This window comes from Quercus suber, unplaced genomic scaffold (genome assembly GCF_002906115.3).
Source record: "Quercus suber isolate HL8 unplaced genomic scaffold, Cork oak 2.0 scaffold_558, whole genome shotgun sequence".
Lineage (NCBI taxonomy): Eukaryota > Viridiplantae > Streptophyta > Magnoliopsida > Fagales > Fagaceae > Quercus > Quercus suber.
Window position 1 is genome coordinate 146,094 of NW_027070005.1, and position 23,009 is coordinate 169,102.

Below are 23,009 nucleotides of genomic sequence, written 5' to 3' on the forward strand. Positions count from 1 at the left end.
GTATGAGCGATCATGGCTTCCCCTTGAGCCCCTACTTGATGAGGAAGGTGGGCACCTCCTATCACACTTCCTGCGCCTCAACTTCCTGCGCAAACAATCAACTTCCCGTTGCAACCTCAGTGTCTCCTGATCATGTGAAACATGACTCCTGGACTTGGAATGACTCCTCCCGGTACGTTTAGTGTGATAAGATTCCACCATAACACTTGGGGTATGTTACCTGTCTCTCCTACGCTCCAAGTTAACAAATTGGTTTTCCCTCTAGGAGCCAATTGACTCCTCCCTATCTTGGCTTACGTTAGCCATAAGTACTCAGGACAGATCCTCCATAATTTATTGTTCCCACAGACGGTGCTAATTGTAGTGGCCAGAAAAATAGGTGGCCTAGACCCAGTTAGAATAGTGGGTTGTGCCTTTCAACCTTGGCCTAAATCAATAGAATTTGTAAGAGGAAGGAACAAACAACAACAGAGGGCTTTGCCCGAGGACAACAATGAGGTAAAATAAGGTTTGTATTAAGAAACAAATGAGTATCAAGAACTCCACAAGTTTTCCCGATGAGACTAAGTTTATATAAAAAGTAATACTGTTCACTCTTTTCTCTTAATGTTTTTCATTCTGTTTCATTTTCTCTTTTTTTCTCCATCCTCCTTGAGTGCTCTCTCCCTTTTTCTTATATACTTCCTCTCCTCCTATCTTAACCATCCCTGCTTACCTAACCCCATCCTTTCATGACACTTATTACTTTTACATTTGAAGAAGATGGTGAAAGGAACCTGTTTAGCTATGACTTACACTATTCAAGTCACTTCCTCATCAATGAGGCTGATAAAGTTGTTGCCCACCATTTAATGCAGATGCAACAGGCTATACTAGGCTAAGGCTTCCCTGATGTCTACTGACTTTCTTCCTCTTTAGGCTCTAGCTCCTACACAGAACACTATAGGGTATTTTGACTTATCCGTTCCCTTCCTCAGGCAGTTGTCTTCCTTGGACCCATGGCCCGAGGCATTCCTACACCAATGCTGCAACCTTTCAACTTCATCCTCAATCCTCGGGCACCCACACTTAGTATTCTAAAAAAAAAAAAAACTAGTGTCTATACCCTCATAAAACATGGTAGTTCATAAAATACTAGTCTATAACAGCTTGAACAGACTGTATAAAGGATTTTTATGGTGTTTTGGTGGTTATGAGAAAAATAATTTTAAAATGTTATTAAAAAAAGATAAAATATATTATTTGAGCTAATACACTATGTTAATATACTTCAGTTAATATTTTGGCTAATTCCCATCAGAATAAAAAAATTGGGTTTATAATTAAATATGTGGACCATAAATCCTACTTTTATAAACTTATAAATAAAAAAAATGCATGCATACATACCAACATACACACACACAAATCGGTAATTTGAAAACAAACATTGGGATTAACTAATATCGAAATATTTCATTACTCTGGCTAAATTGAAAAGACTTCCGATAAAGTATTGACTACTTTTTCATATACAATTTTTTAAAATTTTATTTATTTTAGATATAATCATACTTTTGTTCAATTTATTTTTAAGCCAAATGATATTATATCATACACTAAAAATTGGGTTTTAAAATTGTAGTTGCAACACGTAAGTTTGTATATAACCTTGTATAATAGGATTTTGTCATATGGCTTTTTTTTTTTCCTTAATTTCCTTTTCAAATGCATCATGTCACTTATTATTATTTATTAAAATGGTTTATTTTATATAAAATTCTAGTGCATTTTAATTTTTTGCATAGTTTATACTCCATTACCTAAGTTTCAAAAACTTTCTATTTCACCACTCTAAGAGTTTCTATAATAGTGCAGTGGCCAAGAGTTTCTTTGTCACTAATAAAAGTTGAAATCTCCTACTTCTCTTAGGCTGTAGAACTGTTGTCCCTTCCTTAAAATGTGGTTCTGTCCCTGAGGGTAACCCGTTTACCTCCTTAGGTCCTGTGGGTGTCCTTTTTTTGGTGGCTTGAGAAACTGTTAAAGTTTAGTTCTTCCTTCTCATGGACGACCTTATAAAATATTGGAGTTGTTTCCCAAAAGTTTTTTTTTTTTTTTTAATAGAAGTCATCTTGCTTCCAAAAGTTAAAAGGGAACATTATTACATTTTGGACTAAGAGAGGACATTACTATGTTTTAAACTAAACGAGGACATTAGGTAAAAATGCAATTTCTTCCGCAAGAAATTAATCCAAATTTTTTTTATAGGGTTGTATTTACGTAATTGATTAAAAAAATATTTTTGGAATCTTTTGACTTACTTATTATATTGAATATTATTGTGATTTAGGCTTTTATTCTCATAATTTATTATTTATTAAAGAGAATTAAAATTGATCATTTTTAGTTTCCATTGACCACTTTTGAATGATAAATTTCTTAAATATTATAATTAGTTTAAGTATTGACAACTTTCTCCAAAAAAAAAAAAAAAAAAAAAATTTTTTTTTTTTTTTTTTGAGTTGAGAAACATAAAGTTCATATTAATTAATAAAAAAAAAAAAAAACACTTGTTAATGGATGTCCTTGTAGCTTTTCTGTAGCAACACAAGCAAATAAACAAACAACTAGTATTTTTTACACCGACTCACTTGCAAGTTGCAACTGCATTTTTAAAAATAAAAAGAAAACTCAACCTCAACTATCCTCCGCAGCATATCCTTTAGCAAAAGAATCTTGATTGATTAAAGTATTATTTTTTGTAATATTGATAATGAGATGATGATGTGATGCTTTTCATTTATTTCTTTTAGAGTTTTTAAAAAAAAATAAAAAATAAAACTTTCCAAATATGAAAACCAGTGCAGAAAATTGTAACAAGTTATTCGGAAAGTGCACTTGGGGGATTAGGGAGAAAAGGTCCGAGCTCTAGAATTTTTTTTTTAACGATTTATTTAGTGTTGACGATTCTCTCTCCCTATCATTTATCTTTATCTGACAAGGGAGACAGTATCTATCTTATGTTTTCTATAGTTTGATTGTCAAATGTTTAATACAATATTCTGAATTGTTGGTCTGTTTCCACTACTGGGTACTTCATAATTCTTAGCTTTGCTACTACATCCTTCTGGGTATAGACTAGCTTTTTGATAGTGAGGCATTTTTGGGTTTTGACTGTCTGGTGATTAATTTTGCAAATGTTATGCAAAATCGAACTTTTTTTTTTTCTTTCCTTTTTTGTATTTTGTACCCCTTAGAAGAACATCTATGAAGCAGTTGATATTTCTTTGCTATGCTTTGTTACTGTTGTGGGATTATTGATGTTACGCTGTTTTAGCCTTGGAGTTATGGGTGATTCTTGGAATCTTTGAGTTGGGTGCTTGAAATGTTTTAGCTGTGATTCTGTTGTTTATGGAGATTATTGAAAATCTCAACCTTTGGGGTATTTTGAGTAATATTATCTGCTTAGATATTCTGTGCTTTCTACTCTAATTTTTTTGGCAATTTTAAATTTCACAAATGTTGGCTTTTGAGGTTTTGGTTATGGTTTGTATGATTATAATGCTCCATTCATTGGATTTATGTTTGGCTTTCTGCTCTAATGTGCTCTCAAAAGTTTGTGTTGTTTATGGCTTTTTTAATTGGTAAGTAAAAAAAATGGATATCAATTATAAAAATTATATTAAAAAAAAAAAAAAAACCTCAACTTTTGAGCTTTTGGTGAATCTAGAAAACCTGAAGTGAAAATATTTCCTTTTGAGCCTTTTTTTGGTGGGTTTTTCTTTGTTTATGTTAATTCATTTCTGATTGTTAGTAAATCTTAGCTTTGCTTGTAGCACTTTTAGAGCTCTATGTTAAAAAATTTGCACTGTGGTTTGTTTTACGAGATTCGGTACTGATAATATTGATGGGTATCATTTGATTCGCACTTTTGGAAGTGCTTCATATGAATTAAATTCTCTTTGTGTTTGAGATCATAGGAAGGTCTTCATATAAAATCTTGTACATGTTGATATATTTCACATCATGCTAAATTTTTGTAATGATCAAAAGTATTGATTTGTTTTGGCAGTTTTTTTACTAATTGAAAAAAGGAATTGGCTCAGTGAAAAACAAAATGGAACAATATTATTTTTCATGATTGTGCAAATTTGCCCATCGTATTTTTTTTGTTCTTTATGTGTAAGATGGAAGGCAGGTGTGCAATCAAAAAAGATGTTACAGAAGTATTCCTTTTTCAATAGAATTAATGCTTTAATGTTGCTTTTGTTTTCATTATTTTGTATTATGAATGCATTTGCTCTCATATTCCATTTTACTAATGGTAATTTTTGGCTTTTTGCCGTTGATAGGCAATACCCCAATGGTATATCTCAGTAATGTCGTGGATGGTTGTATAGCCCATATTGCTGCCAAGCTTGAGATGATGCAACCATGTTTCAGTGTTAAAGACAGGCATTTAACTCTTTATTTAACATTTTGTTCAATTGTATTTCGACAAACCTTTTTGTTTAGAGCCAAACTTTGTCCAATTGAAAAGCTCTATCTTTGGAGGTATTTCCAGTGATATAATCTGCTTAGAATATAGAAAATATTTTTGTTTTCCGCTCTAATTTCGTTGACATTTTTAAATTTAAGAAATATCTGTCCTATATAGTTCCTTCATTGGATACTTGACATGTTCTCACTATTTTTTTGTGGATTTTTTATTTGGTATTAATTGGACATTCTTAAATTTGAGAAATGTACTCTTTAAATGACTATTAATTTGACAAGTACAATTTCAGTAATTATTCTCTCATTCTTGTTGATAGATGTTCTGTACGCATCACGCCCATAATTTTACCTGCGATATTTACATTTTTTTTGTTATTGGTGTCCACCATTTAAAGCATGAATTGTGTGGTGTCTTCGATGTACAATAACGAAATGTTTGGGAATCAATACCTAAATATTTATACAATTTTTCTAAACACTCAAAAAGCTATTTCAAACATATGGATCACGAGCAACGGTAAAGTCCTCGTCATGAATGACCAAAGCCTTGATTGGATGAGCTATCAAATAGTACCTGCAATGATTGGATGAGCTACAAATTACAAACTAAAAGAATTTAAAACCACCGCACACCCTTGGTGCGATAGTCATTCTACAAGTATAAGTGCTTATGGGGTGTGAGTTATTGTATCAAAAAAAAATTTAAATATTTAATCCATCAGACATTGATAAATCTCCTTTGACTACAAAAAATTACCAATGTTCATTAGTATACATATATGCTGCTTACATACCCTTTATATCTGAATACTACAAAATTTGATTAGCTATAATATTTTTAAAGAATCCAAGACAATTCCTTCTTTTTTTGCTAAGTAATAAAGAAGAAGAAGAGTGGATGAACTTTGGTTTGGACGGTGAAACACTTTTCACGTGTTATGTGTTTGTATATTAGGGACTGTTAGAAATACTGAATAAGTGTATTGTATTTCTCAAGTAATAGAATATACATGAGTGCCTTTATATAGAAGGCAGAGTGTGCAGTATAAGTAAGTGTGCTATACAAGTAAACAAGGTAGACCTAAAAGTGTGCTATACAAGTAAACAAGGTAGACCTAAAACCCACATACCCTAATACATGTTAACAGCCCCCCTCAAACTTAAGGTGAATGTGAGACCAACTTGAGGTTATCAATCAAAGTACGAAGGCATCCCTTAGGATGTGAATTAGTGAAGATATCTGCAAGTTGATCTTTAGAGGAGACTGAGATTAGCTTGAGAGCACTATGGACAAGATGATAACGGATAAAATGACAATCGATCTCGATGTGTTTAGTTCGTTCATGAAAAACATCATTGTGAGTAATATGAATGGCACTTTGGTTGTCATAATAAAGAGGAGTAACGGAGGATGTTGACACACCTAAGTTTTTGAGAAGCCATCATAGCCAAAGGAGCTTAGATGTGGTATTAGCAAGGGCACAATATTCTGCTTCAGTACTGAAGCGGGCCACATGAGTTTGTTTCTTGCTTCGCCAAGAAATCAGAGAAGAACTAAGAAGAAAGCAATAACTAGTGGGGGACTTGCGATCAATGGGATCTCCTGCCTAATTAGCATAAAAAAATGCACGGAAAATAAGAGGAGATTGAGCAAAGTAGAAAAGACTATGAAAGAAAGTGCCTTTTAGGTCTTGAAGAATGCGTAGAACAGTAGCATAGTGAGTTGATCGTGGAGCAGACAGATATTGTCTCACTTGGTGTACAGCATATGAAATGTCTGGATGAGTGACAATGAGATAAACTAGGCTGTCAACCAAGCGTCTATAAAGAGAGTGATTAGACAATGGTTTCCCCGTGAGAGAGTTAGATGTGCATTAAGCTCAACTGGAGTCTTAACAGTCTTGCTATTAGTGAGTCCAGCTCGAGACAAGAGTTCAGAGGCATACTTGGCTTGAGTAATATAAAGTCTATTTGTAGAATGAGTGATTTCAAGACCCAAGAAGTAGCTGAGATGTCCAAGATCTTTCATCTCAAACTGCTGACTGAGAAAATCCTTGAGTTCTTGAATGCCACTAAGGTCATTACCAGTTATGATCATATCATCCACATATAGGAGAAGTAAAATAGTGCATTTGTCAGTGTGACAAAGAAATAAAGCAGAATCATAATGACTGGCTATGTAACCCAAGTGAGAGATGGTAGAGCTGAATTTGGCAAATCAAGCTCGTGAAGCTTGTTTAAGGCCATAAAGTGCACGTCGAAGGTGACAAACCTTGTTTGATGCAATCTCCGATGGCCATAAGAGTCATGGATGAGAAGATCGGGGCAAGACAATCATAGTGGTACTTGCAAAAATGTAATCGAAGCAAGATGCACAGCGATAACAGGAAGGTAGTGGTCTTTATGGTGCGAGATGATGGCGACTGTAGGTATGGAACTAGAGACAATGACTGAAAGATGTTGGAGATTCAATGATAAATGGCTGCAGTGGCAGCTGTGACGGTAGAAGCAAGAGAGACAAGATTGCAAAGAAAATTTTAGAGCAATGGATCTAATACCATATTAGAAATACTGAATAAGTGTATTGTATTTATCAAGTAATAGAATATACATGAGTACCTTTATATAGGAGGCAAAATGTGCAATACAAGTAAGTGTATTATATAAGTAAACAAGGTGGGCTTAAAGCCCACATACCCTAATACACGTTAACAGGGACAATAGCTTAGGCTAGGTGAACGAGAAGTTCAAGAATCAAGATGCATATGTGTTGCCTTTCTTGACTTTTCTATTGCCATGCTTTTCTACCTTTTCAAGTACTTAGGTGAGTGACTTTTAGGATGTTGTCTCCTTAGTGTAGTCTTGTTTTCTATATAAAGAAAGGTCTTCTACGGATTGTATCTAGCATCCAAGAGGTAAAGTTTCAATCCCATTATGTGTTTGTTTCTACAAAGTGTAGTATTTTACAAGTGTGAGTAAAATAGCAAGAGAGAAATAGTAAAGAGTGGTGTGTGTAATGTATTAAGCATTTAAGCATCAATAAAACTTCTATTTTATTGATAACTCCTTGAGTATCCTACTTGAGTGGTGGGATTTATCACAAAGTTTTTTTCAAGATACTTTCTTTTTTAGTGTTAAATTTATTTTGACAAGGCTTCCACAACAACAAATCTCAACATTTAATACTAGGGTGACCATGATGAAGCATACATATACCTCCAAACATATATACTAATGATTATACAAATGTGCCCATTATGGTTTCTTGTACTTAATATACGACTACAATCTACTTTAAAGTTTCCTCACACTCTTCAACATTTTTCTTTATCAGCTTGCAGTATTTTCAAGAAGATAAACATGGAAGACAAGTGTGCAATCAAGAAAGATGTTACAGAAGTATTCATTTTTCAACAGAATTAACACTTTTTGTTCTCATTATTTTTGTATTATGAACACTTTGTTCCCATATACAATTTTGATAATGGTAATCTTTTGGCTTGTGCAGTTGATAGGCAATACCCCAATGGCATATCTCAATAATGTTGTGGATGGTTGTGTAGCCCATATTGCTGCCAAGCTTGAGATGATGGAGCCCTGATCTAGTGTCAAAGACAGGCATTAAATTTGTTATTTATGTTCTTTTCTATTGGATTGTAGAGTGGTGTGGAAAGTAGAAACCATTAATGTTCATTGAGGTTTTTTCGTTTAGACATATTCATTTGAATTCAACTATTGGCTTGAATGCAGGACTGCATATAGCATGATCAAAGATGCCAAGGGTAAGGGTCTGATTACACCAGGGAAGACTGTTCTGGTTGAGACGACAAGTGGCAATACTGGCATTAGGTTGGCTTTCATCGCAGCCGTCAAGGGTTACAAACTTATCCTTATCATGCAAGCTGACTTTAGCATTGAAAGAAGGATTGTGTCCCTAGCTTTTGGAGCTGATTTGCACCTTACAGATCCTGCTAAAGGACATGAAGGTGTTCTTAAGAAGACTAATGAGATCTTAAGCAAAGTCCCTAATAGTTATTTGCTGCATCAACTTGTGATGATGCCGAAAAAATCAACAGTGAATTGCACAATGCTCGTACCCTCGAAGCGACACCTGCACAGAGAAAAGAGGACCTAACACAGAGCACCGGCGTGGTGCCGGCCAAATACCCTCCGAAGGTCAAGTTAGAAAGTATGCTCACAACTCTAGAGTGCTAGAGAGGGTCAATTATGCGTACCTTGGTTTATGAGGGTATTGGGGCTTTTATAGTGGCTTGAGATTGACATCCCTTCCTTGGTGCGGAAGTCTTTTCCTTATAGGACTCTTCTTGTGGAGTCCAAAACGTGATGAACAAGTCTCCTCCTTATGCGGAAGATTTTTACCAAGTAGACGAGATTTCCGAAGTCCTACTAGCGCAAGGACTCTATTTGGGCTCTTACGAGAATGGGCCAAAATATCCCTCCTTAGGGGCTCAGCAGGCCCATGGATAACTAGCCCACCATAAAACAGCCCGTCCATGTCCGGCCCATTCACATTAGGTCCACAATTATGCGTACCTTGGTTTATGAGGGTATTGGGGCTTTTATAGTGGCTTGAGATTGACATCCCTTCCTTGGTGCGGAAGTCTTTTCCTTATAGGACTCTTCTTGTGGAGTCCAAAACGTGATGAACAAGTCTCCTCCTTATGCGGAAGATTTTTACCAAGTAGACGAGATTTCCGAAGTCCTACTAGCGCAAGGACTCTATTTGGGCTCTTACGAGAATGGGCCAAAATATCCCTCCTTAGGGGCTCAGCAGGCCCATGGATAACTAGCCCACCATAAAACAGCCCGTCCATGTCCGGCCCATTCACATTAGGTCCGTCCACATACGGCCCGTGCAAACGATGGATCCGTCTATTTGGGTTTTAAGAGATTTCTCCCTTTCAACTTGAAATCCTGCCAACCTGAGGGTATAGTTACAGTTGATATCTTTTGATATGGATATATAGATGATTGGCACCATTTACAAATCAAATTGTCATTCTTTGTTTAGGTCCATTATGAAACACTTCCCAGAGATGTGGAGAGATTCAGCAGGGAAAGTTGATGTCCTGGTTGCAGGGATAGGGACTGGGGGTACAGTAACTGGTGCAGGGAATTTCCTCAAGGACAAAAACCCAGATAAAGGTCCACTTGTTAATTAGTATGCTTGCTTCTAATTCATAGAGTGTGTGTGTGTGAGAGAGAGAGAGAGAGAGAGAGAGCATATTTCGTATTAGTTTATACCAATGGTTCATTTTCTCTTGTATAAATCTAGGTGTATGGAGTAGAACCTGTTGAAAGTGCAGTTTTGAATGGAGGACAGTGTGGTTAGTATGCTCCCTCAATAATATATTCATATATTGAAAAAGTTTCAGATCTCCAAGCTAAAGTTTCACCTGTATCAAAAAAATTCAAACCCTTAACAATTTGAGATAGTATGAGCTGAAAAACTGATCCCAAAATTTTGGAGCTTCATTAAATATCAGTAAGTAATACATTTTTCAGGCATCAGTTTGGAGTGTTATTAATAAATCCAAAGAGGTTAGGTTAGATCATCTTTATTAGTTCTTGATCCAAAAATTGGGTAATTATTTAGTACTCTCAGAGCAATCTTCTAATTTCTCACAATAATGGGCTCTACTAATTGAATTTTTGGCTTAAGCATTCTTTTGGTCCTTAAATCTTCATGGTACGTACAATTTGGTCATCAACAAATTTAGATTTTCGTTAATCATTTAAACTGTATTCATTCTTGTCCTTACCATAACATAAATCACATTGTCCAAATAAATTTCATTAGAAGTCTCATTATATGTGATATCAGTTATATACTTATATGATTTATTTGGTTGCCATTCATTTCAGATAACAGTTCTCTAACTATATGAATTTCTTGGATTCACATTTCCTAGGCAAGCATCTGATTCAAGGAATTGGTTCTGGTTTTTCCCTGGTGTTCTGGATGTTAACGTGCTTGATGAAGTTATTCAAGTGAGTCTAGAAACCATTGTATATCTATACACACACACACACACATTCATCGTGATTTCATATGTAAACTTATCTGCTTGTGCTATAATTTTGTAAAGGTAATAGAATAGAACAGTTAGAATAACATCATTAAAATGGAAGGCAATTACAATAGTCTTGAAATGGAGGCGGAACTCATTATCACCTTTGAGTACGTAATTTTGTTCAATCATTATGGATAAAATGATGGGAGCATTTTGGAAGTGACAGAAAGTCAGAAACTTAAAATGATGGGAGCTCCTTGGTCCTTAAAGACATTAGCTCATTTGTTTAAAGTTTTGGCCAAGAAAGGTCTTTTCTAATTTATTGAAGTCATAGGTAACGCGTGACAGTGGCTTAAAAAACTACTTTTTTTTTACTATTTTGCTACTATTCATGGATTTCATTACATTTTTTTATTCTATTCATAAATCTCACTATACTATTTTAGCTACCTTTTAGCTTTATCTATAATATTTTTAGTTTCAGCTATATGAGCTGTTCCCAAATGGACTCTTAAAGAATTTTTTTTTTTTTGGGAGGTTTAGTTTATTTAAATCTTGTATATTAGTAAAGTTCATTTCGGTTGTACCTTTTCCAAGTAATACCATCTAGATGTGAGTCAATTTTATGGGAACTAGTTGCAAACTTGTGCAATGAGCGGAAAAATTTGACAATTTTTTTTTTTGTTCTGTGAGAAATGAAAATAATAGATGAAACTTATAAGTAGGGGTGTTCAACCAAACCACATAAACCGCAAAAATCGCACCAAAACCGCCCGCAAAATGACATAACTGCACCGCACCGCACCGCAAGTAATAGTGCACCGCACCGCACCACATCGCACGGTGTAGTGCGGTTTGCGGTTTTATAATAAGAAAACCGCACAAACCGCACCGCACCGCACCTTTTCTATATATTAATATATTTAATTATTTTTAATATTAAATATATTATTAATAGTTTAATAACCCTAGTTTTAAAAAAAATAATAATAATAGTTTGATAACCCTAGAAAGTGTTGATTAGGAAAGTCTGCCCAAAATAAAGAAAAACTAGCTCAATAGTTTAAAACTGGGACCAAAACAAAGGGAAAAATTAGTTTTGGGCTAGGCAGAAAAAACCTAAAATTTGAAAAATATACCAACTTCAAATAATTCAAATCGCATCTTATACACCGCACCGCATATGTAACCGCAAAAATGAGGTGTGGTGCAGTTATGGTTTTGGCTAAACTTTAAACCGCATCGCACTGCACCACACCGCACAAGTAACCGCAAAAATAAGGTACGATGCAATTATAGTTTTAGTTAAACCGCACCATAAAGTGCGGTGTTGAAAATGGCCCAAAACCGCATCGTACCGCATCGCAAACACCCCTACTTATAAGTGTTAGTCTCAAACTGAAAGCTCAGATTTGTGTTAAAATACAAGAGCTTGTTTAAACTCTCAAATTAAAATTACGGCTAGATTACTTTTACTCTAACTTATAAAAGTGAAGAAGAAGAGTAAATGATGCGCAATAAACCGAAAACTACTCTAGTACATAAATATGAACAAAAAACAATAAAAGTAAAGCACAAGAGTAAGGAAAGAGAGATGCAACCACAAGATAACACCAAGACGTGTTATCGAAACTAAAGAACTTGGCAAAAAACCTTTTCACCGCCCTCCAAGTAGTAATCGATCCACTAGAGAATAAAGTTAGAGTACACGAATAACAAAAAACTCTCCAAGCCTAGTCTACCCAATGTACTTGAGCCCTCAAAACTCCCGCTACCAACGGACTTCTCGGAGTCATGTCTTCTCTAGTTTTCCAGATCTCGCAATATATCCGATTGCATCTGCCAAGCCTTACCAACTTATTTTGGCAAATCTCCAAAGTTTTCCAAGCTCTAAAACATTCTTTACATTCTGAAAATGTGTAGGTTGTGTTTGAATACAAATCTCCTTTCAAGGTATGATAATAGGAGAGGGAAGGAAAAGAGGCTAAAATGATTTCTCACTAAAGATAAATATATCTCTCTCTAAAAGATGGGAGTGTGTGTTATAGAAAACATATCTAGAGTTTTTCTCTTTGAATGACCTCTCATACATTTGTGAATAATGAGGGTATATATAGTATGTGTGAAGGCTAAAAAAGTCACTCTTAAAATCCTCCAGGCATAACGTTTCACGAGTACTTCGCGGAAAGGCCTTACTTGCGAGACACTCGCGAAATCATTCAGGTTGGCATGACTCTTTAGCTTCCAACATAACTCTCTCTCATATATATATATATATATATATATATGTAGGCTAAGCTTATAGAAAATCCAATTAAATTTTAATTGGATTCTTAATTTTGCGTCACGTGACACACACACACACACACACTTGGTCAAGTTACATGTGTCATAACTTTTATTGATATTACATTACTCAATAATATTCAATTATTTCCTATCTCTAGTAGAAAACTATTTCATGTGTGAAAAGTTTTTTTTTTTTGAAATTTTAATTATATACAAAACGTGAGTTTACGTATTAAATAGTGAAGGTCAACGAATTGAAATGAAATTTAGTACGCATGCGTGTGGTGAAATATAGAGAACATGTGAACAGCAATGAGAATTTCAAAATATTAACTTAAAAAAAAATTATTAAGTGGTAGAACTTTTTTTTTTTCTTGTTAAGTAAAAAGGAATATTAAACTACTGAAAAATTTAATTTATAGACACAAAAAATTTCACACACGATTGATATGGTAAATTATTAATAATTAGGAAAAAATTATGTAAATAGTGAGTCTAAATAAAAATAAGCAAAAACTTGTTAATTTAATTACCGTAACAAATATTATGAAATTTTTTATGTACTATACTAATATATTATATTCTCGTATATGACATAATACATTTGAAAATTCTTACTTCGTTTCTACAAAAACAATGACACATCCTAGCTACAACCATTTTTTTCACAAGAGGCAACTAGACGGGGGAAAGTTCAGCATCAGTTTTCCCCATACGCAATTATCAACAAAATAAAAGGAAAACGGAAAACAAAAATAAGAGTTGTTATTATTATTTTGAAATAAAATTTTATTTGTATTATTGTGTGTATATATGTATTTTGAAAAAAATACCACAAAACAGATACAATGGACTTCAAATAATTATATTTGTAAGTAAAAAAAGTTTTATTATTTTAGATATAGTTTATTCCTTGCTTCCTTACAAAAACAATAAAATGGATCCAATAATAAATAAATAAACTTAAAAAAAAAATTATTCATAAAATTAAAACTATACGAAACCAAAACTGGATAACTATTAAAATTCAATTTTAAATTATTTATGTGCACCAAAAGAAAAATTCAGCTAATTTATTTTTTTTCAAAGGTCTGACTATTTTTTTTCCCTAACAATAGGTTTTCCTTTCTTAATTAGGAATCATTCCTCAAAAAGAAAGAAAAAAAAAAGAAAAAAAAAGGAAAAAAATGAAGATAAAAAAGAAAAAGAAAACTAATGAAATCCATGGGGTAATCCATTTGCTGGGATGAAGCATCAATACATTAATGGTGCATTGTTTGGAATCCTATTATCACTTAAAAAATTGGAAAATAAAGTAGAATATAATGAAAAGCTAATTATCCATGCACAATTGGACCTTTAAACAAGGACCATGCTAGGCTATAAGATGTTTACCTCAAGTACAGCAGACACTGAAGAACTGAAGGCTCAATTGGCTCAGCAATGTGTCTAGAAGCATAACAAGTCCAATGGGGCTTAGTTAAAAGACGCTTAGAATGAATGTCTATGATTCTGACTTGTGCAAATAATTTGTTCTCTATAATTCTTGTTTTTTTCTTTTTTGAGAAGCCACCCCAGAACGAGGGGGGAAATATATTAAGGAAGCTCAGAAAGGTACACAGATACAATATCATCCAAATCTGAAAATGTGAAAACTTACACGCTGATCTTGCTAACCTATGAGCTACACTATTTCCTTGCCTGCGAGTATGACAAAAAGAAAGGTTCTGGAAAACAGAGGAGAGAAGCTTGATGTCCCTAATGATGTGGCCGAAGCTTGAGGAGTCAAAACCACCACCGGATAGGGCTCTAATGATCGTGTCCGAGTCTCCCTCAAGGATCACCTGACTTAGGCACAACTCTCGTGCAAAACCAATGGCACTGCGCACCGCCAACACTTCCACTATCTCTACAGAAGTAGGCAGTGGAATACATTGTGTAAAGGCAGCCATAACAAGACCTTCATCGTTTTGAATAATACAGCCCAGACCAGCAAGCTTCTCCTTTTGAAAAATGGCACCATCGAAATTGACTTTCACCCAATCCTTAGGGGGAGGAAGCCACCTAGCCGGGACTGCAACTTTTGCTCCTGGGCAGGGAAATGCCACAGCATTTTGAAACTCCCACAGGCTTTCAGAGGCCATGGAATTAATCAATTGCAGTTGTATCACCTTCTTGCCAAGCCGGAGCTAGTTTCTACGAGACCAAAGCAGAGACCCGGTCATTGCGAACAGGTCCAGGAGGCCATTGTGGTCCTGACAAAGCTTGATAACATCAAGGAATGAGTTACATCTAATCGCGAGCTTACGCAGCCACTCAAATTTGCACTTCCAAACAGAGGCCACAACTCAGCAAGTCCAAAGAGCATGAAAAGAGGACTCACTTTCTAACTTGCAATCAGGACAGAGATCATTGCTCAGTACCTTCCGCTTTAGCAAATTCATTTTTGAAGGAAGAGAATCAGTTCCGGCCCTCCACATAAAAGTTTTAACCCTGTTGGGAACTTTTAAACCCCAAATACCTTTCCAAAGCCTTTTTGTTGGTGCGAGGTCCGACACTAAAGGAGAGTCTTTTGAATCATCCTCCGAGAGGAGTCTATAGCCAGAACGAACTGAATAGGAGCCGTCAGCATTATGGGGCCAGAAAATCTTATCTTCACAGTCATTAAGGCTGAGCGGGATCGCTTTGATCAAAGAAGCCTCATGAGGCAGGAAGATGCTGTCGATAGCATCAGTGACCCAGCCATGATGGTCCCTGTCTATTAGAACCGAGACCAAAGCATCGTTTCCAAGGAAGTCCCTAGGAGACACCACCTGTTTGTTATAGGGGTCCGGAAGCCAACTATCGTGGTAAATCCGGATCAAAGAGCCATTACCCACCCGCCATTGCATGCCTTTTTTAATCACATCTCTGCCTTTTAGAATGCTCTTCCAAGTGAACGAACCATTTTCTTCTTTAGCCTCAAGAATGGAGCCCTTTGGGAAAAATTTTGCTTTAAAGAATCTATGGAAAAGGGAGGTTTTGTTATCCAGCAGCCGCCAAACCTGTTTTGCTAACATGGCGACATTAAAGTTTTGGAGGTCTTTAAAACCCATGCCTCCCAAGCTTTTTGGCTGACACAGAGAGCTCCATTTGGCCCAGTGAATTTTCCTCTGATTGCCCCTTTGACCCCACCAGAATTTCCTGATCGAAGCCTCAATATCATTGCAAAGGGAGATCGGGAGTTTGAAACAACTCATTGCAAAGGTAGGGATAGCCTGGATCACAGCTATAAGAAGCACTTCCCGCCTCGCTTGGGAAAGAAGCTGCTTCTTCCACCCTTGAAGCTTAGCCATCACCCTCTCTTTAATGTATAGAAGGCTGGCTTTCTTTTTCCTGCCTACTAGCGATGGAAGTCCAAGGTACTTTTCATATTGTTTGATCTCTTGCACCCCAAGAGCAACCTTAATCTGGTCCAAGATAGCAGCCGGGGTGGATTTACTAAAGAATAAGCCCGTCTTGTTTTTGTTTAGTTTCTGCCCCGAGGCCTTCTCATAACAATCCAGTAGGGATTGAATTTTCTTGCAATCATCGAGGGAGGCTCTACAAAACACCACACTATCGTCCGCAAAGAAAAGATGAGTCAGTCTGGGGCCCTTTTTGCATATAGAAACACCTCGGATCTGCCTTGCAGCCGCTGCCTGATGAAGGAGGCTGTGAAGGCCCTCAGTGCAAAGAAGGAAGAGGTAGGGTGAAAGTGGGTCACCCTGTCTCAAACCCCTCGATGGGTGGATCACCTCCGACACTTCACCATTAATGAGGATGGAATAACTGATAGTTGAGATGCATTCCATAATCAAATCAATCCACTTCTTAGCAAAACCCATTCTCTTCATAATACTTTCGAGATACCTCCACTCAACCCGGTCATAAGCCTTACTCATGTCCAACTTCAGAGCCATGAAGCCTGTTCGACCACTATGATGGTGTTTCATGTAGTGGAGAGTTTCGAAGGCCATGAGGATATTGTCAATGATGACCCTACAAGCTTGGAAGGCGCTCTGATTCTCGGATACCACAGCAGGCAAAAGAACTTTAAGTCTATTTGCTAAGACCTTCGAAACAATCTTATACACGACGTTACAGAGACTGATCGGTCTAAAATCTGTGATACATTCTGGGGATTTAACTTTTGGGATCATAGTGATGTTAGTACAATTAATTATTTTGGGAATTTTGCATTTATTCAAGCAATCCAACACAGCAGAGCAAATATCCTCATTAATCAAAGACCAGAAAGAATGATAAAATAGGGGCGGCATACCGTCAGGGCCGGGTGCAGAGTTTGGCTTCATTTGCTTGATGGCTTCTTCTACTTTTTCTTTGAGGAACGGCCTGAGTAGTTGTGCATTCATCTCCTCTGTGACAGTTGGCTTGACAGCCTCCAAAATATCAGAGAACTCTGATGGCTGGGATGATGTGAACAGGGATCGATAGTAGTCACAAGCAATTTTCCTTATATGGTGATCCTCAGTACACCAGGAGTTCGAAGAGTTCCTAAGACCCATAATTCTGTTTCGGCGGAATCTGTGGGAGGCTTTACTGTGAAAATAACTTGTGTTGTGATCACCACATTGAAGGAAGAAGGCCCTAGACCTTTGCTGCCACATTTGGCTCTCTCTATCGAGAAGCTCGTTGATTTCAGTTTTTAAGCCTTTAACTACCTCAAAATGGATATAGTATGATAAAAGATGCAGAGGATAAGGTCTGATTACACCAGGAAGGTTGGGTAGTGAAATCTCTACATATCTAGGTTTTTTTTTTTTTTTTTGGTCATACAGGTTTTTTACCTTTCAAATTTTCTTCTTTCTTGGTTGATTATAAGAATTGAAACAAATAAAGTATATCCCTACAATTGCTACGATGGCACCTGCATGGCTTTTCATTAGGCATTTGGTACACATTTTATTGCATACTGTGCTGATAGTTAACCTCATTATGACTTAAAAGTGAGACTTGGACGACCTCTCTGGGATTTGTTTCACAGTTTTGTAATGCTCATATTACAGGGTTTTTCACTTCTACTTTTAATTCTTTTTTTTTTTGGTATCTATTTAATACTCATATTTAATTGTATATGAGATATTGCTATGTATGTAGTCCAGATTATAGAACTAACATATTTTTCATCGATTTGGGACATGTTTGAATAATGGCAAAAGACTATTCTCATGGAGATAACAAGTGGCAATACTGGCATGGGTTGGCTTTCATTGCAGCTGTCAAGGGTTACAGACTAATACTTATCATGCCAGCTTCATATAGCATTGAGAGAAGAATTGTGTCCCTAGCTTTTGGAGCTGAGTTGCACCTTACAGATCCTACCAAGGGCATTGATGGTGCTCTTGAGAAGGCTGATGAGCTCTTAAGCAAATTCCCTAATAGTTATCTGTTAAAACAATTTGCAAATCCTGCCAACCCAGAGGTATTGTTTGTATTTGCTATATTTTGATAGGGATAGATGATCAACACCATTAATAAATCATTCTGTCATTCTTGGTTCAGATCCATTATGAAACCACTGGCCCAGAGATATGGAGAGATTCAGCAGGGAAAGTTGATATTTTGGTTGCAGGGATAGGGACTGGGGTACAATAACTGGTGCAGGAATTTCCTGAAGGAGAAAAACCCAGAGATTAAGGTTCCATTTGTGTGTGTGCTTGATTCTTAGAGAGAGAGAGAGAGAGAGATTATTTTATACTTTATACTAATGGTCCATTTTATCCTGTATAAATATAGGTGTATGGGGTAGAACCGGTTGAAAATGCATTCTTGAATGGAGGACAACAAGGTTAGTTAATGTTTAGTACCTTCAATTCTTTATTCTTTCTTGGTACTTTTACCCATCTTATGTATATGTGCAGTCCTTGTGATTGAAAATTTATTATTAAATTTGTACTTGAAAAAATTTCTACATTTTCCAAATTTCACCGGTATCATTTATGCCTTTAGAATATAATAATATGAGATATTATAAGGTGTCTAAACCAAAAAAGTTGGAACTTTATCGGATGTGTGATTTGTTAAATATTAGTACATTGTGCGGGCATCAATTTGGTGCATTGTTAGGAAATCCAAGGTGGTTGGACCACCTTTGTTGGTTTTTAAATTAAAAATTTCAGGGCAGGTTCTTTTTCTTTTATGGGGATAGAAATTGCACATGTTTGAACAGTCAAATCTTTGTTAAATTTGTCTGCCATAAATTATTTTCATTATGTTTGATATTTATTTGATCTATATGATTTCTTTGGTTTGCATTGATTTTCAATGATAGTTCTCTAACTGTTGCATGCATGCACATCTCATAGGCAAGCATCTGATTCAAGGAATTGGTGCTGGCTTTATCCCTGAAGTTCTGGATGTCAATGTGTTTGATGAAGTTATTCAAGTGAGTTTGGAAACCATTATATTTGCATTCATCTTGATTTTACATGTAAAAGATCTTCTCTTGCTATAATTTTGTAAAGGTACTAGAGCAGTCTGAATGTGTCATAAAAATGGGAAATGCAATTACAATAATCTTGTAATGAGGCACAACCCATTATCATCTTTGCACTTGTGTAATCAATATGATAAAATGATAAGTCCATTTTGGACGTTTCAGACAATCAAGCTTCTTAGTCCTTAAAGACATTAGGTAGTTCATTTGTTTAGGATTTTGATCATGAAAGGTCTTTTCTAATTTATCTGTCTTGGGTTTTTTATTTATTTATTTTATTCTATCTATTAGTAAGGTTCATTTCAGTTGTAGTTTTTCCAAGGTATATCATCTAGGCATGAGTAGGTTTTATAGGGCTTGCAGTTGGTCTGATTCCTCTATATAATGAACAATGTAATTCTTTCTGAAAACTTACTCCTTGCTGGCTGCTTTTTTAAGTATGTTTAGAAAAGAAAAGATCAAAATCATGTATTCTTCAGGTTCAAAACTGTTTTTCTTGGCAATCTTGATAACCAATATATAACGAAGAATGCCAACTCTTTCAGAGAAGTTGGTCCTCTGTGGCTACTTTTGCAAGTATATTTTAGAAAATAAAGGATTAAAATCATGTTTTGTTTAGGAGGACTTTATATTGAGAATGAAAATTGAATATTTTATTGGAGATCTTGTTCATCTTCGTTATTTCTTTTGTCAAGGAAGGCTTGGAAAGGAAAATGCATACACTTTCAAGAAATGGATCATTCTTGTAAACTTTTTCTTTTGGGATTGATCTTCCATACTCAATATCTGCACTATTTTAATATTATAGTATTTAATAAGAGAGATGCTTTGGGAAAATGATAAGGAATGCTCTGACAAAATTTGAGTGGTCTATATCCATGGAGTTTGCTAGGCCTTGGACAAGTGTCTAGTGACTGATATAATACTTCTACCTCAAATAGAAACTGAAAAGACACAGAGAAGACTTTGGACATTCCTGTTACATATTTAAGTAAAAATTGCAAATGCTTGTGATATTATATGAACCTATTAGATTAGTAGTGCAGGAACATACTTACAACGTTTGCTTTGTGAATCTTGTCAAATCATAACAAGTCTGAGCTATTTTGTTTCCATGACAACATTTCTGATTTCTGTTGGCTGCTACTACAGGCATGGATTTACTTTCAATGATTTGTGATATTTTTGGTAACTTTTTTCAGGTATCAAGTGAGGAAGCTATTGAAACTGCTAAGCTGCTTTCCCTGAAAGAAGGTTTGCTGGTATGGAATTATCTTAATTAGATAATATGTAAAGATTCTAGAGGAATTCCTTACACTTCCTTTTTATTTATTTATTTATTTTTGTTGCACATAATTTCTACGGTTCTTTTGTTGCTACTTGCTGGTCTCTTTGGTTTTCCAACTCTCTGTTGAAAATGGGAGCTTGTTTATTTCAGGTGGGGATTTCATCTGGTGCTGCAGCAGCTGCTGCAATGAAGGTGGGAAAGAGACCTGAAAATGATGGAAAACTTATTGTTGTAAGTCTCATTGCCTTCTTCAAATTAATATAGAATCTCTGTTGCATGTTTTTATTATTATGATAGTCTGCTTAGGTTATTTTAATTCAAGCTTCACATCAGAACCCTTTAAATATGTTTTGGATGACTCCTTTTGTATGCTCTATGGAGTCCTGACTGCACATTCTAGGATCCATATTTCTTCATGTCTCTTCCAAAACCAGGAGATGAAGAGTTTTGTAAAATACCATATTTATTTTCAAGCTGTCCATTACTTTTGCTTAGCTGCAGGTTGTGTGGCCAAAATATCGTATACAATATTGATCAATTTGTTGTAATTTAAGTTATAGTTGTGAAATGGTAAAATCAAGTTTTTAATTTCACAATTTTTATTGAAATCATGTTCTCAAAACATAATTTCAGCTAACATGGCATTATGTGTCCAGGTGTCCCATACACACTGTGTAATTATCACCACTCTTTAACCTAATTCAAAGTTTGAAAAATATACTTGTCGGCATATATATATGTTTAACCCAATTATTTAACTATTTCCTTTTGATTTTGTGTGCTATGCAGGTGATTTTCCCCAGCTCTGGAGAACGTTATTTATCTACTGCACTCTTTGATTCCATTAGGAGAGAGGCGGAAAACATGACTTTTTAGTGATGTCTTTATATGTCCATTTCACTGTGCTGGTTTGCTGAAAGGATAAGAAAACTTGCTAATGAAATGTTTGCAGAGTGTCTATGAACAACTTATTTTATTTATGAGACTTTATTTCATTTATCAAATAATTTAGTAAACAAGTTGAATGGAGTAGTAAAATTTTAAAGTTTATGTAATTTAAATATTGTCAGAATTAAGGTTGCATGGTGTAGTATATATTCATGTTTTCCTCCATTAATTGCAAACAAGTGTGAAGAAGAGATATAAGAAGTAAGAACACAAGAAGAATTCTCTTCCTCTTCCCTCTCCATTCTATCTTTCTTTGCGTGCTTTGAGACTGTGGGTTTGTTCCATTTGTGAGTGGTGTTTGAGTGTTTGAAGGCCCATCGACTTCCAATAATGTGGTACGAGTCAATTGGTTCATGGAGAGAATGGTGCCTGCCAAAATGGGATGATTCCATTTCAGTTGATTAAGAAAAATTTGATAATTGATTATCTGAATGAAGTCGTTACTTGGATTATATGATGCATGGGAGATGGTGGATAAAGATAACATGGAGTAAGCATCTGTGACTCCAAATCAAAAGGAAACCTTGCAAAAGGTAAGAAAGATCAACAAACTCTACATTGATCTATGAAGGTATGAATGAAACCATATTCAAGAAAGTTTCAAATCCAACTTCATCCAATCAAGCATTAGAGATTCTTCAAAACTCTCTAAATGGAGTTGATAAGGTGAAGAAAGTTCATTTTCCAACATTGAGAGGTGGATTTAAAATCTCACACATGAAAGAATTTGAATAAGTTTTGGATAATTTTTCAAGGGTATTGGCTATCGTAATCAATTAAAAAAATATGGTAAAATTTTGGATGGTCATAAAAATATTCCCTGATCATTAGCTTCAAACTTTGACTAGATCATTTTTGGAATTGAGAAGTAAAAAGATTTTAAGTTAATGACTATTGACCTGCTCATGAGATCTCTACAAGCCTATAAATAAAGGCCTTATAAGAAGTATAGCTTTTGGAGTAGGTTCTACAATCTAAGCTCACCTTGAATGAAAAATGTTAACGTGAAAGTTATCAGTCAAAGAGGCCAAGGACGCAAAAATAGTTGAGGAAAACGTTCTATAATTTGTCAAACACTCTCAAACACTAAAGAACTTTTCATTTAAACCTTCATTTTGCAAAAGCTCTACTACTAAAACTGTATGATTAAAGTTCTATTTTTCACAACAATGCCAAACGGGGACTTCAACCAAAGTTCTACAACTAAAACTTAACTTCCTATAATTGTCCCAAAGGGACACATGATGCATTATTTAGAATGTATTATGACAATAATATTACCAAACGTTACCTAAAAATACTTAATAATTAAATTTATAATTATTTATATCAATTCTCATTATTTTGAAATTTTTATAATCATGTTTTATTTAAAATCACACAATATTTACTTATTGTCCCGTTTAATACATTTAATTTAAAAGCATGTTTGGTATAGTTTTATGGACAAAACTTATTTATAGTACCTTAAGTGTTGTTTTTTAGGTTTTCCCTC

At 35.2% G+C, this 23,009-nt stretch overlaps 1 protein-coding gene across 1 annotated transcript; it reads left to right on the forward strand.

The window, feature by feature from the left end:
• Positions 1-7,836: 7,836 nt before the first annotated feature.
• Positions 7,837-21,621, forward strand: LOC111999709 (cysteine synthase). Its single transcript, XM_065764426.1, is given in 13 exon segments — positions 7,837-7,875; positions 7,985-8,094; positions 8,227-8,344; positions 16,196-16,201; positions 18,067-18,264; positions 18,345-18,423; positions 18,426-18,446; positions 18,449-18,480; positions 18,579-18,630; positions 19,148-19,227; positions 20,481-20,540; positions 20,717-20,797; positions 21,356-21,621. Coding segments are annotated over 13 exon segments (963 nt in total). The 3' UTR covers positions 21,443-21,621.
• Positions 21,622-23,009: the final 1,388 nt, after the last annotated feature.